Source organism: Balaenoptera ricei, chromosome 6 (genome assembly GCF_028023285.1).
Source record: "Balaenoptera ricei isolate mBalRic1 chromosome 6, mBalRic1.hap2, whole genome shotgun sequence".
Taxonomy (NCBI): domain Eukaryota; kingdom Metazoa; phylum Chordata; class Mammalia; order Artiodactyla; family Balaenopteridae; genus Balaenoptera; species Balaenoptera ricei.
In genome coordinates, this window is record NC_082644.1 from 10,427,347 (window position 1) to 10,441,381 (window position 14,035).

Sequence of the window (14,035 nt, forward strand, 5' to 3'; positions counted from 1 at the left end):
GCCAGGGCTACCTGTGTCAGGAGTTTCCTCACGACCTTAGTACACCTGACAGTGAGCACGGAGCTGGCCTCTCCTCTGCTCTTGCCTTTGAGGCCACGTCCTACCGAGACCCAAGAGAATGAAGAAAGTTCTTTCAGCTCTGAATTCCAGGTTATCCTTTCTCCATATTTCATTGGCCCAGCCCTTTGGCTCCCCCATTTAATTGTACTGCAAACAGTTTGTTTATTGAGCTGTCACTATGGGCCAGGATCTGTACTCAGCACTTTCCAAGGACTGTCTCACCCATCTTATGAGATAGGTACACTTACTCAATTAGACCTGGTCTTTTCCATCTCTGAAGAAACCTAGGTGATCGCTAATATGTGCCCTTTGTGCCCCAAAGGTCATTCCTAACATATGTCACAGATTTTGTCCTTTAAGTGAGAGTAGAGCCCCCAGTTGATCTGTGCCGCTGCGGCGATGGGGCACCCAGCCCACGGCCTTCCTGTGGGGATCGCAGTGCGGGGCTCCGTGTAATCTGCCACCAGCCGCAGCAGCCCTGGGGACTCGTTAGAAGTGCACCTTCTAACCTGCTGAATCAACACTCCAGGGTGAGGCCCAGCAGTCTGGGTTTCAGCCAGCCCTCCACGTGAGCCAATGCTCGCTAAAATTTGAGGACTGCTGGTGTAAGAGACCTATTTCATATGTGCCAGTTTTCAATACAGAAGGCAAAAAGAAGGCAGAATGTTGAGTTTTTAAAGACAAAAACAAAATTACTAGCCATCTACAAAGAAACAGTCTTACTAATAAGCTTCTGGCATTTCCCATGCCCAAGTGTATCCTCACCGTTAAGCTTGTCTGTTCCCATTTTAAATTACCAAAATAAAAGATAAATCTACCTCTTTTATACCTTCTGACACTGAGCCAGAGAAGGAAGGGATTGGCTTTGGGGAGTGCCCAGCACGCTGTTCTGTCTTTCGTGAAGCTCCTCCCTCAAGTCCAGTGGGAGTAGACCAGCAGCCTTGACCCTGAGACCTGCCCCACGCCCACCTGTGTGTCACTGCCGGTCTCTGGGGGACCACCTCCATCTTCCTGCAGGTCGGCCAGGGCTCTTTTTGACCAGCTGTCCTCCTGAAGCCTCCTGCTAGAACGTTGAAATAATTGCTCTTTGCTTTAGACGTCCAGTTGCCTAACCCATGAGGTTAATATTGCCTGTGTTGGAATTTTTTGTTTCGTTTTAGTAGTTTGGCGTTGATGATGGATTTTTTTTTTTTTTTTGATTGGGAGGGAGAGATGAAAGCAAGTTTCCCTTCCAAAAAGGGGCCAAGTTTTTGTTTTGTGGTTTGTAGCAAAGAAGTGGCACTAACCATCCCCACTTGTAGTTATTTGGGTTGTTTAATGTGTTTTTATGATTGTGCTTTTCATTTTCTCTGCATTTTACTCATCTCAAAGTGAAAGGCTCTGACCCAGTGTCTTTGCGTTGTTTTTGTCTGGTATTTACCTCTGGCCAAGGTCTTACTTACAGTGGCTGGGCTTGAAGGCTTAGGGTTAGATTCCAGTACTCTCAGCCAGCAGTCCTCAAACTTTTTGGTCTCAAGACTTCTTAAAAATTAGAACCCCAGAGAGCTTTTGTGTATTTGGGTTGTATCTATTGATATTTGCTATAATAGAAGTTAAAACTAAGACATTTTAAAAATATTTAACTCTTAAATGAATAATTAATGAATTATTAAATAAAAAATAATGTAAACCCATTAGATGTTAACACAACTAAAAGATTTTTTTTAAATTTTCATTTATTTTTGGCTGCATTGGGTCTTTGTTGCTGCGCGCAGGCTTTCTCTATAGTGGCGGAGAGCGGGGGCTACTCTTCATTGCGGTGCACAGGCTTCTCATTGTGGTGGCTTCTCTTTGTTGTGAAGCACGGGCTCTAGATGCGTGGGCTTCAGTAGTTGCAGCACGCAGGCTCAGTAGTTGTGGCTCGCAGGTTTAGTTGCTCCACAGCATGTGGGATCTTCCCAGATCAGGGACCAAACCCATGTCCCCTGCACTGGCAGGTGGATTCTTAACTACTGAGCCGCCAGGGAAGTCCCTAAAAGGTCTTTTTTGAAAAATGTTTCAAAAAAAAAAAAAAGAGAAGGGCACTGTTTTATGTCAGCAAATCTCTTTAACATCTGCCTGTGGAAGACGGCTGGATTCTCCTGTCCCCTTTTGCTTTCAGTCTGTTGTGATATACATGTCATGTAGCCTCTAGAAAATTCTAGTGAACCCTTGTGAGAGAATGAGAGTGAAAAGGCAAAACATCTTATTATTAATGACAATCATATTGACCTCGACGCTGCAAAAGAGCCTCAGGAGCCGCAGGGGCCTCTGCCGCCACACCTGAGAGCCAGCGCTCTGGATGGTCTTCTTTTGTTTTTAAGGCCCCTCAGGCTTCTCGAGCTTTTATGTTTATGACTCTGTCGTAAGATTCATTTTTCAATAAAAATAAGCCTGTTCATTCTAGAAAACTTGGAAAATCAGGGGGAAAAAAAGGACAAAGACAAAAAAAATCAGTCCTAATCCCAATACCAGACGTAATTACTGTCCAGTTTTTTTGTATTTGCTTTGTGTGTTCACTCTGTGTGTGTGTTTGAATCATACCTCGTATAATATCTTTGTAAAGTAACAGTATATTGTCGTTAAAGATATTTCAAAAGCATCTTAGGTATATAATGGTCTATCATAAATGCATCGTAATTTAACTGTTCCTTTACTGGTGGACATTTATTATTTCTGCTTTTTCAAACTATAAATAATACTTTGAGAAACATTCTTTTACATAAATCTTTGTATGTGGAATGTAGATACAGAACTAAAAGTATCACTTGGTTTTGCCTGGGAAATGCATGTGGGAGATGAAGGGGTTAAAATCTGCTGCTGTTCTTTAGGTTTTGCTACTACTAATGGATGCTTGTTTCTCCCCCAAATGAAAGTGTGCCCTCTGCAGCTTCCTTGTAAATCCTCCCTCTTTGTCCCTGTAAGTGCAAACTGGGAGAGCTGACGTCAGTCCTCGTGGGCCTGCGCTAATAGAAACACTGTTTCTGGGGTGGCAGGTGGATGCACCCTCCTTCCCAGAGGTGTCTGGCTGAGTCGTCTCGTGGGCTCTAGGTAGACTTCCCTTGTGGCAGAGCTGCCACTTCAGAGAGTCTTCTTGGAGATAGGATTTATTCCTGGGGCTGCCCAGGGAGAGTCGCTCACCTGCTTGGTTCCCACAGTGCTATCTGCAAACCTCCCAAGCCAATTCTTTGGCTTTAAAGTTCTGCCAGACAGCTGAACTTTGATCCTTTGCTGGGAACAATACAGTGTAGGAAGGAAAAGAATATTTATGGATGGGCGCTGTCAGGAGCTCAGAGCACACACGCATCTCAGTGGGAACATTTCACACTGGTTTCATGTGTTTTCTCTTGTTTTCCCTTTTTTTTTTTTTTTTAAATTGAAGTATAATTGACCTACTGCTGTGTTAGTTCCTGGTGCACAACATAGTGATTTAATATTTCTGTACATTACAAAATGATCACCATACTAAGTCTAGTTACCATCTGTTACCATATGAATTTATTACAATATTACTGACTATATTCCCTGTAATGTACATTTCATCCCTGTGAATCAATCTCTCTTATCTATTTCACTCATCCCCTCACCCCTTCCCCTCTGGCAACCACCTGTTTGTTCTCTATCTATGAGTGTATTTCTTTTTTTTTTTTTTAATGTTTGTTCATTTGTTTTTTAGATTCCACATATAAGTGAAATCATGGTATTTGTTATATTATTTCACTTAGCATAATACCCTCTAGGTCTATCCATGTTGTCGCAAGTGGCAAGATTCCATTCTTTTTTTATGACTAAGTAATATCCCACTGCATATACACACACACACACGTACATCTACACACCACATCTTCTTTATCCATTCATCTGTCAGTGGACACTTAGGTTGCTTCCATATCTTGGCTATTGTAAATAATGCTACAGTGAACATAGGGGTGCATATATCTTTTCAAATTAGTGTTTTGTTTTCTTTGGGTAAATACCCAGAAGTGGAATTGCTGGATAATATGGTAGTTCTATTTTTAATTTTTTGAGGAACCTCCACACTGTTTTCCATAGCAGCTACACTAATTTACAATCCCACCAATAGTGCACAAGTGTTCCCTTTTCTCTACATCCTCGCCAACACTTGTTATTTGTTGTCTTTTTGATAATAGCTATTCTGACAGGTATGAGGTGATACCTCATTATGGTTTCAATTTCCACTTGCCTGATGATTAGTGATGTTGAGCATCTTTTCATGTGTCTGTTGGCCATCTGTATGTCTTCTTTGGGAAAATGCCTATTCAGGTCTTCTGCCAATTTTTCAGTCAGGTTGTTTGGGGTTTTTTTATGTTGAGTTATATGAGTTCTTTGTATATTTTGGGTATTAACCCTTATCTGATATATTGTTTACAAATATCTTCTCCCATTCAGTAGGCAGCCTTTTTGTATTGATAGTATCCTTCACTGTGCAAAAGCTTTTTGTTTGATGTTGTTCCATTTGTTTATTTTTGCTTTTGAATCCCTTGTCTGAGGAGACATCCAAAAAAAAAAAAAATTGATAAAAGACCGCTGTCAAAGAGCATATTGCCTATGTTTTCTTCTAGGAGTTTTGTGGTTTAAGGTCTTAGATTTAAGTCTTTAATCTATTTTGAGTTTATTTTTTATATGGTATGAGACATGGGACTTTTGCATGTGGTTGTTCAGTTTTCCCAGTAACATTTATTGAAGAGGCTGTCTTTTCCCCATCGTATATTCTTGCCTCCTTTATCATAGATTTAATGACCATATAAGCATGTGTTTATTTCTGGGCTCTCTATTCTGTTCCATTAACCTATATGTCTGTTTTTGTGCCAATGCCATTTTGTTTTAATTACTATAGCTTTGTAGTATAGTTGAAACTCAGGGAGTGTGATACCTCAGGCTTCGTTCTTCTTTCTCAAGATTGTTTTGGCTATTTGGTGTTTTTTGTGTTTCCATATAATATTAGAATTATTTGTTCTAGTTCTGTAAAAAATGCTATTGGTATTTTTATAGAGTTTGCATTGAATCTGTAGATTGCCTTGGGAAGTATGGTTATTTTAACAGTATTCTTCCAATCCATGAGCACAGTATATCTTTCCATTTGTTTCTGTTGTCATCAATTTCTTTCATCAGTGTCTTAGAATTTTCCAAGTATAGGTCTTTTACCTCCTTGGTTAGATTTATTCCATGGTGTTTTATTCTTTTTGATGCAGCTGTAAATGGGATTGTTTTCCTAATTCCTCTTTCAGATAGTTTGTTGATAGTGTATGGAAATGCAGCAGATTTCTGTATATTGATTTTGTATCCTGCAACCTTACTGAATTCATTTATTAGTTCTAATAGTTTGGTTGTGTCTTTAAGATTTTCTATGTATAGTATCATGTCATCTGCCAACAGTGACAGTTTTACTTCTTCCTTTCCAATTTGGATTCCTTTTATTTCTTTTTCTTTCTGATTGCTGTGGCTAGGACTTCCAGTACTATGTTGAATAGCAGTGTCGAGAGTGGGCATCCTTGTATTGTTCCTTATCCTAGAGGAAATGCTTTCAGCTTTTCACCATTGAGTATGATGTTAGCTGTGTGCTTGTCATATATGGCCTTTAGTATGTTCCCTCTATACCCACTTTCTTAATAGTTTTTATCATGATTTGATGTTGAATTTGGTCAAAAGCTTTTTCTGAGTCTATTAAGATGATCATGTGATTTTTATTCTTCTGCTTGTTAATGTGGTGTATCATGTTGACTGTTTCGTGAATATTGAACCATTCTTGCATCCCTGGGCTAAATCCCACTTGATCGTGGTATATGGTCCTTTTAATGTATTGATGAATTCGGTTTGCTAATATTTTTTTTTTTTTTTTGGTTTGCTAATATTTTGTTGAGACTTTTTTCATCTATGTTCGTCAGTGATATTGGCCTGAGATTTTCTTTTTTGTGTGCTGTCTTTGTCTGGTTTGGGTATCAGGGTGATGCTGGTCTTGTAGAATGAGTTTGGAAGCATTCCTTCCTCTTCAGTTTTTTGGAATGGTTTGAGAAGAATAAGTGTTAACTCTGATTTAAATTTTTGGTAGAATTCACCAGCGAAGCCCGCTGGTTCTGGACTTTTGTTTGTTATTACTGATTCAGTTTCATTACTGGTAATCGGTCTGTTCATATTTTCTATTTCTTCTTGATTTAGTATTGGCAGATTGTACATTTCTAGCAATTTATCCATTTCTTATAGGTTTTCCATTTTATTGGCCTGTAATTGTTCATAGTAATCTCTTATGATCCTTTGTGTTTCTGTGGTGTCAGTTTTAACTTCCCCTCTTTCATTTCTGTTTTTATTTGTTTGGTCCCTCTCTCTTTTCTTGATGATTCTGACTAAAGGTATATCAATTTTGTTTTTCTTTTCAAAGAAGTAGCTCTTAGTTTCATTGCTTTAGAATTTCTTCTGCTAACTTTGGGTTTTGCTTTTTCTTTTTCTAGTTCCTGTAGGGATAAGATTAGCTTGTTTGAGATTTTTCTTGTTTCCTGAGGTAGGCTTGTTCACTGTAAGTTTCCCTCTTAGAACTGCCTTTGCTGCTTCCCATAGATTTTGAATTGTTGTGTTTACATTTTTATTTGTCTCCAGGTATTTTTTAAATTCTTCTTTGGTTTCTTCATTGACGCACTGGTTGTTGAGGAGCATATTGCTCAGCCTCCATGTGTTTTGTGTTTTTTGAAATTTTTTTCATGTAGTTGATTTCTAGTTTCATAGTGTGGTTGGAAAAGATGCTTGATATGATTTCTGTCTTCTTAAATCTACTGAGATTTGTTTAGTGGCCTAGCATGTGATCTATCATGGAGAATGTTCCATGTGCACTTGAAAAGAATGTATATTCTGCTGCTTTTGGCTGGAATGTTTTATATATATATATATATATATATATATATATTTATATATATGCCATTTGGTCTAATGTGTCATTTTAAGGCCAGTGTTTCCTTATTGATTTTATGTCTAGATGATCTATTCGATGATGTGAGTGGGGTGTTAAAAGTCTCTTAATATTATTGTATTGCTTTCAGTTTCTCCCTTTAAGTCCATTAATGTTTGCTTTATAGATCTTGGTGCTTCTGTGTTAGGTGCATATACATTTATGTTACATCTTCGTGCTGGATTGACCTGTTTATCATTATGTAATGCCCTTCTTTTATTACAGTCTTTGTTTTAAAGTCTATTTTGTCTGAGTATAGCTTTTCATTTCATAGAATATCTCTTTCCATCCCTTCACCTTCAGTCTGTGTCTGTCCTTATTTCTGAGATGAGTCTTGTAGGCCACATGTAGATGGGCCTTATTTTTTAATCCATTCAGTACTCTATGTCTTTTGAGTGGCAAATTCAGCCCATTTACATTTAAAATCATTATTTTATAGGTATGTACTTATTGCCATTTTCTTAATTATTTTCTGGTTGCTTTTGTACTACTTTTGGAAAAGTTAGCTAATAGTCTTATGGGAGTTCCTTTGTATGTAACTAGTTGCTTTTCCCTTGCTGCTTTTAAAATTCTTTACCTTCAATTTTTGCCATTTCAATTACAGTATGTCTTGGTGTGGACCTCTTTGGGTTCATCTTAATTGGGACTCTCTGGGCCTGCATGTGTTTCGTTTCCCAGGTTAGGGAAGTTTTCAGTTAGTATCTCTTCAAACAGTTCTCTGCCCCTTTCTGTATTCTCCTTTTAAGTTCCCTATTATGTGAATGTTAGTGCACTTGATATTGTCCCAGAAGTCTCTTAAACGATTTTCTTTTTTCTTTTCTTTTTTCTGTTCAGCTTGGGTGATTTCTACTACTCTGTCTTCTAGTGCACTGATCTGTTCCTTTGTGTCAACTAATCTACTCTTGATTCCTTCCAGTGTAGTTTTTGTTTCAGTTACTGTGTTCTTTAGCTCTGGTTCTTCTTTATATTTTCTAACGCTTTATTAAAAATTTCTAACGTCTCACTGTGTTCGTCCATTCTTCTCCCAAATTCATTGAGCATCTTTATGATCATTACCTTGAACTTATCAGGTCAATTGCCTGTCTCCCCTTTGCTCAGTTCTTCTGGGGTTTTATCTTATTCCTTTTTTTGTAACATATTCCTCAGTCTCCTCATTTTGCCTAATTCTGTTTTTATTTCTGTGTGTTAGGTAGGTTGGTTACATTTCCCAATCTTGGAGAATTGGACTTTTGTAGGAGACATCCTATGGGGCCCAGCAGCACACACCCCTCTGGTCACCAGATACATGCTCTAGGGTCACCCCCTTTGAGGGCTGCATGGGCCCTTCCATTGTGGTAGAGCTGACTACCACAGGAACACTGGTAGGTGGGGCTGCCAGGTCACCTACCCAAGTGTGTGGGTCTTGACTCTACCGTGTCTCTGCCCCACTCCTTCTCATTGTGACTCCTTCTTCATATCTTTAGTTGTGGAAGATTATTTTCTGCTAGTCTTCTGATCATTCTCATCTATGGTTGCTATATCTACAGTTGTAGTTGTGGAGTGCCCATGGAGGAGGTGAGCCCAGGGTCTTCCTACTCTGCCATCTTGGCCACCCCCCGCCCCCGTTTTTTGGTTCATGAAATAGTCCTCACATCTGTTTGCCAGTCATTTCAAATATCCTCACCTGCTTCCTCTGCCCATTTGATACTGATCTTCATGTTTACATAAATGGCATCTTGCATATTTGTTTTTTTATAAAGGAGGCTTGGATAGGTTGAGGTCTGCATGCGTTTAAGAACAGTAGTCAACTAAACTCGAGTGTTAGGGCCTCTCATAAGATCACACGTCACTGCTGGTGGCTGGGTCAGGGGACTCTGAAGTTGCAGAGGAGAAGGTGTACACATCAGACTCTGGTGTTAGAGAAAGAGATGGCCCACAGGTAAAAGCTGTGTATTTTACCTTTGGGAGAAGTCAGATTCCCAGGAATTAGACGGCTCACTCAGTCCGAATGCTGCTGTCTCTTCCCTTCCTGCCTGTCACTAGTCCCCTGGAGAAGTGACAAGGATGAAGGCAGAGGCTGGCATGGAAAGTCGGCACTTGGTGTATATTTTGAGTAAGGAGGACGTGTGTGTGTGTGTGTGTGTGCGCATCTATACAAGAGTGTTAGGAGACCTGCAAGTTGGATAGAGGTTGTGCCAGGTCACACAGTGAGCTCTTGGCGGGGTGTTGGCATTTCATGGTGTGGCAGCTGACTAATGAAAGGGGCAGCAGAGGGGGCAGCACCCAGGTTCCAGCACGTGGTGGCACATGCCTGCGCTGGGTGACTCTGGAGTCTCAGGAGAAGCAGCGCAAAAGACATTGTACCTCAGAGCACTGGGTCGGCTAGTTCTCTTCCTCTTCTCAGCCTGTTTACCTGCTGCCACCACCCCCTTTTCCTCTGTCTGCTCTTCTCTCACCTCCTTTCTTCATCACAGTTGATTGTGTGTGTGTGTGTGTGTGTGTGTGTGTGTGTGTGTGTGTGATGTATTTTTGATTAAAAATGATTGTTTTAAGTTTTTTACTTCTTAAAGTTATTTGGTCATTTTAGACTGCAGTGATGTAAATAAAAATTCAAAAGAAAACAAATAATGGTGATCACTAAAGGCTCAGTTTTGACATTTGACGTCTGGTACTGTTCCACCAGACTGGCAGGGGCACGTGGTGCTGCGGGCCTGCTGGCCAGGGTGACCCTGACCCTGGGCGTCACCATCCAATCCTGAGCCATGCACGGGGGTGGCACTGCCACGCAGCGTGGCCTCCTAGCCCCTGCCTCTGCACAGCACGGTGGCAGCACCCTCATCCCCCCAGTTTACAGGGAGCCTGACTGAAACCCCTCTGTTTGCTCCCAGCTCGCGGACTCGCTGGTACCCATGGAGATCAAGCCTGGCGTTTCCTTGGCAACCGTCTCGGCCGTGCTGCACACTAAAGATAACAAGCACGTTCTCCAGGTATTGTCGGGGAGGGTGAGGGCCCTGAAATACAGCGGACCTGTGGGAAGAACCCCGTGCAGGTGGGGGCCCTCCCCCCGGTGCCTCACGCCTCACTTCATGGCACGTGTGTGCCTTGGGGGGAGCTCTTTGGGCCCTTGTCTTCACCCCCCATGAGAAAAACCCCTTTCAGGGTTGGGCTGTGTCGCTCTTGTTCCTCCACATCATGTGTCCATAGCGACCACTTAAAGTGCGCTGTACCCCAGGCCAGGGCCTTACCAGGCATTGTCTTATTTAATCCTCACAAAGTTCTCTTTACTATCACCGTCTTAGAGGCCATCTCTCTGCCCTTCATTTTCTTGACAGAAGGACTGTAGCCAGTCAGTCTGACCCCACAGCCAGTGTTCTCGGAGCTGCTGCCCCACCTGTGGTCACCAACACGGGTTATGAAGACCTTACGCAGACAGCACCGAATTCAGTCAATTGAAAATTAAGAATAGATTTTGATAAAAGGAAGATATCTTTGCTGAATAAGGTGTCGATTATATGTGGACAGTTGGCTTTAGCTTGTGTGCATTATTTGGAAATCCAGCTGGAGCCCCAGCTGATGGTGACCCTGAATGCAGGCCCAGGGCCCTTCCAGGAAGCGGGTCCCGCGGGCCGGGTAGCTTCACTCGGGCTCCCGGGTGACTTCTTGACGAGATCCCTGTTTTCCTCCCACCCAGCCCCCGCCCAGGCCCGCCCAGCCCACAGGCGGCAAGAAGAGAAAGAGGGCCAGTGACGACATTCCAGACTGCAAGGTTTTGAAGCCTCTGCTGAGCGGCTCCATCCCCGTGGACCAGTTCGTGCAGACGCTGGAGAAGGTGAGCGGGTGGGTTGCGCCGTCTGAGGCACCGCCGTCCCGCTCTGCCCACGGCGGCCCCGCTCCCGGGAGCACGTGCTGCTGCAGTTCGCCGTCTCCACTGTCTGCGCTGCTGGCCCTGCAGCGTCTGCTTGCTCCTCGGTCATGGCGGGGACAGAACCAGGCGAGAGCTGCGGAGACTTAGAGGAGAGCGGGCCCCCCTTGCCCCAGCCCCACTTCTCATGGGAACCAGACTGAGGAGGGGCCTTTCTTTCTTCAGGAACGTAGCTGTGACAGATGGGGCAGGGGGACGGCCAGGAGAAAGAAGGGTCTGCCCCCTCTAGAGCCCCACTTTCCTATGAGAAGACCCCTCGCTGTCAGAGCCAGCATGGCCAGGTCAGAGGAGATACGAGTCTCGGGCAGGACTGGGGGCCACAGGGGCCACTGATGCCAGATCCCCAGGCACTCAGGAAGCAGAGCCAGCGATTCCCAGACAGGGTGGGAGGAGAGAGAAGCAGGCAGGCATTGTGGAGGACGGTGGTCCCTGCGCTGGCTCAGCAGCCATCCCGCCCCTTGTCCCTGGTGGCTGCCCCCCGCGAGGCGCAGATTTCACGGCTACGAGGAAAAAGAGAACAACTTACCCGGAGAAGATTTGTAATTCTGGCTTCAGTCACAGGACTTCAGAGGTCCCTGTTTTGGCATCAGAATTATAGAATCCTTGATAGAAAAGAGGAGGAATTGGCTAAAGATAATATTGTTCATGTTGCTTCTTGCAAGAAGAACTGCAACTATAGTAGATCATTACAGGAAAAGAGACTTTCTTCTGTTAAACTAGTTACTGCCTTTTGTCCAAACTGAATAACTCAGTCGCTGAGTTCTTTCAAATCTTAAAAGCTTTCTCTTTATTGGGAATTGTTTTCTTCAGTAGTCGTTTAATTTTCCCTGAAGGGAGGGCCTTCCCCGAGTTGTGTGGCTCTCCTGGCCCCTAGTGACATGGGGACACCCCATGGGAATAACCCCAGGGAGCCCCATGTGCCGTGATCACACCAGTACCAGCTTCCTCCCGACCGTGCTGCACCCCCGGCCCTGCTGACGGGACTCACGCTTGACTTGTTTCTTAAAATCTTGAAACAACTTGCTTTCCCAGAAAGACCTTGTTCAGCTCTTCTGCCTGGGCACCCGGGAGTTGACCCCTAGGCCCCGACCCTAGCTACTCCCCCCACCATTTCTGCCCCACCTCCTCCTGCAGGAGGAATATCCATGGCCACCCCAAACTACACGTGAGATTTCCAGAGCCAAGTGTGGAGAATCTCCCTAGGTCACGTTCATTACCTAGCCTGTGTCCTTTCAGGCAAATTAGTCCTCTTTCCATTTCTTTTCTTCTTTCTCAACTTGACATCTGATGTGTAAGAAAGTTCTGAGTTAGCAGTGAAGGTGGCCCCGGAGAAGTATTTGATACGCTGCCTTATCTGTCTTCTCCCTTGGGAAGGATTTGCCACATCAAAAGGTCAGTGGTATCTTGCTGTGAAGAATGGCGTTTTCCTGGGACAGGATGGAGCTTTTCCACCAGGGACCACAGGCGCGGTATGGAGGCTGGTACGGAGCAGCCTGGCCTCCCAGGCTCCTGAGCCCAGATGCTTAGACGTGCTCCTCAGATAAAAGCTTAAGCAGGTTGTAGGAATTCTGCTGTGTTTTGCATGCGATTTTGCATGTTTAGGGGCTTCAGTTTGAATTCTGTTGCTGTAGGTAGGTGCTGTGATTAGTCTGTAGAATTGTACTGAGTGTCCAAAATGCCAGTTTCTAGGATGTTCAGTTTAGCCAATTCTAGGAAGCATGATTTTAGAACTCTCAGTCGCTGAAATATCCTCCGGCTTTTCAGAGCACCCACCATCCTCCTGTCCCTTTTCTTTTGGAGCAGCATGGCTTCAGCGATATTAAGGTGGAAGACACAGCCAAGGGCCATATCGTCCTGCTACAGGAAGCTGAGACGCTCATCCAGATCGAGGAAGATTCGACCCATATCATCTGCGACAATGACGAGATGCTCAGGGTACGGCTGCGGGACCTTGTCCTCAAATTCCTACAGAAGTTCTGAGTGGAACACGAAAGCCATCTCCACGTCCCTGAGACCCTGCTGCGGTCCTTCACCGTGGCTGCCCAGCCCCCAGCGGAGGAAGGCCACGCGGCCTGGCAGGTCTCTGTGGTGCTGGCCTCTGGCTTGAGGGACATTCTCAGGAGTTACGGCCAGAATCTCCGGGTCTGGCTTCTTAGCACTGTTTCAGGCAAGAGCTTTCCCTTTAACCTTCAGGCTTGTCTTCTTCCCAGTCCTGCCTCTCTCGGGTAGCCAGGCAAGTGAGGCAACAAGCCGAGGAGAAGGCTGAGAGCTACAGCAGCTTTCCAGGAGGTTAATAGTGGAAGGAGAGGTAAAAAGATGAGGACTTGTGACCTGTTTTTCATGGTTTCACAGGCTGCGGGCAGGGGAACTAGTCTTTGAGTTTGTTTTATTGTCTACAGTGCTGTACCTAATAAGAAAGATGATCCCCCAAAATTAGCAAAATGAACCCATCTATCTGTATTTTACCATGTGAGCTCATTTTGTTAATAAAACTTATTTTTTATAGAAGTAGCTGTGTTCTGTTGAACCTACAATTTATACAGCCATTTAGTATCTGAAAGAATATGAAAATATACAGAACTGAACTTAGAAAACACCACAGCAAATTTTAGTTTGGTGTGTGCATTAGTATATTTCTTAAATTGTACGAACGGGTGCTTAACTTCATCTGAGCTGCGTCAGTATGAGAAACACCAGCACAGAGCGCTGACACCGACATTGACCTTCTGAACCTGAACCAGCGTCTCAGTCTCCACTCACAACCTCCGCTCACCACTGCCTCCCCGACAGATGATCAGGATTCTCCGCGTTCCTGAGCAGTAAACTCAGACACCTGTGTTTGAAAAAATGGAATTGCTTAAAATGGGTATTTACATCAACTCTGAGATAGCATCAGTTGTAACACACATGCCAATTTGCAAGTATTAAAATGTGGGGAGTAGCATGCAAGTCTTAGAACTGGCCAGCAGTGGAAGTAGATGCTTACCGTCTTTTCAGACCAGTTGAAATTCAGTCGGAAGTCAGTCCAACCTGGCCAGCAGCAAAGCATCACAAAGGGCTTTAGTGACCCAAGAACTATAACACTATAGAACTACTTC

The 14,035-nt window shown here is 43.7% G+C and overlaps 1 protein-coding gene across 2 annotated transcripts in view; it reads left to right on the plus strand.

Moving 5' to 3' along the window:
- INTS9 (integrator complex subunit 9) overlaps window positions 1–13,445 on the plus strand; it is a 109,052-nt gene extending 95,607 nt beyond the window's left edge. For both annotated transcript variants that reach the window (XM_059926820.1, XM_059926819.1), the window contains exons 15-17: window positions 9,904–10,002; window positions 10,707–10,844; window positions 12,741–13,445. In XM_059926820.1, the coding sequence (XP_059782803.1) occupies window positions 9,904–10,002; window positions 10,707–10,844; window positions 12,741–12,917 (414 nt within the window). In that variant the 3' untranslated portion in view covers window positions 12,918–13,445. The remainder of the gene's footprint in view (window positions 1–9,903; window positions 10,003–10,706; window positions 10,845–12,740) is intronic.
- Window positions 13,446–14,035: the final 590 nt, after the last annotated feature.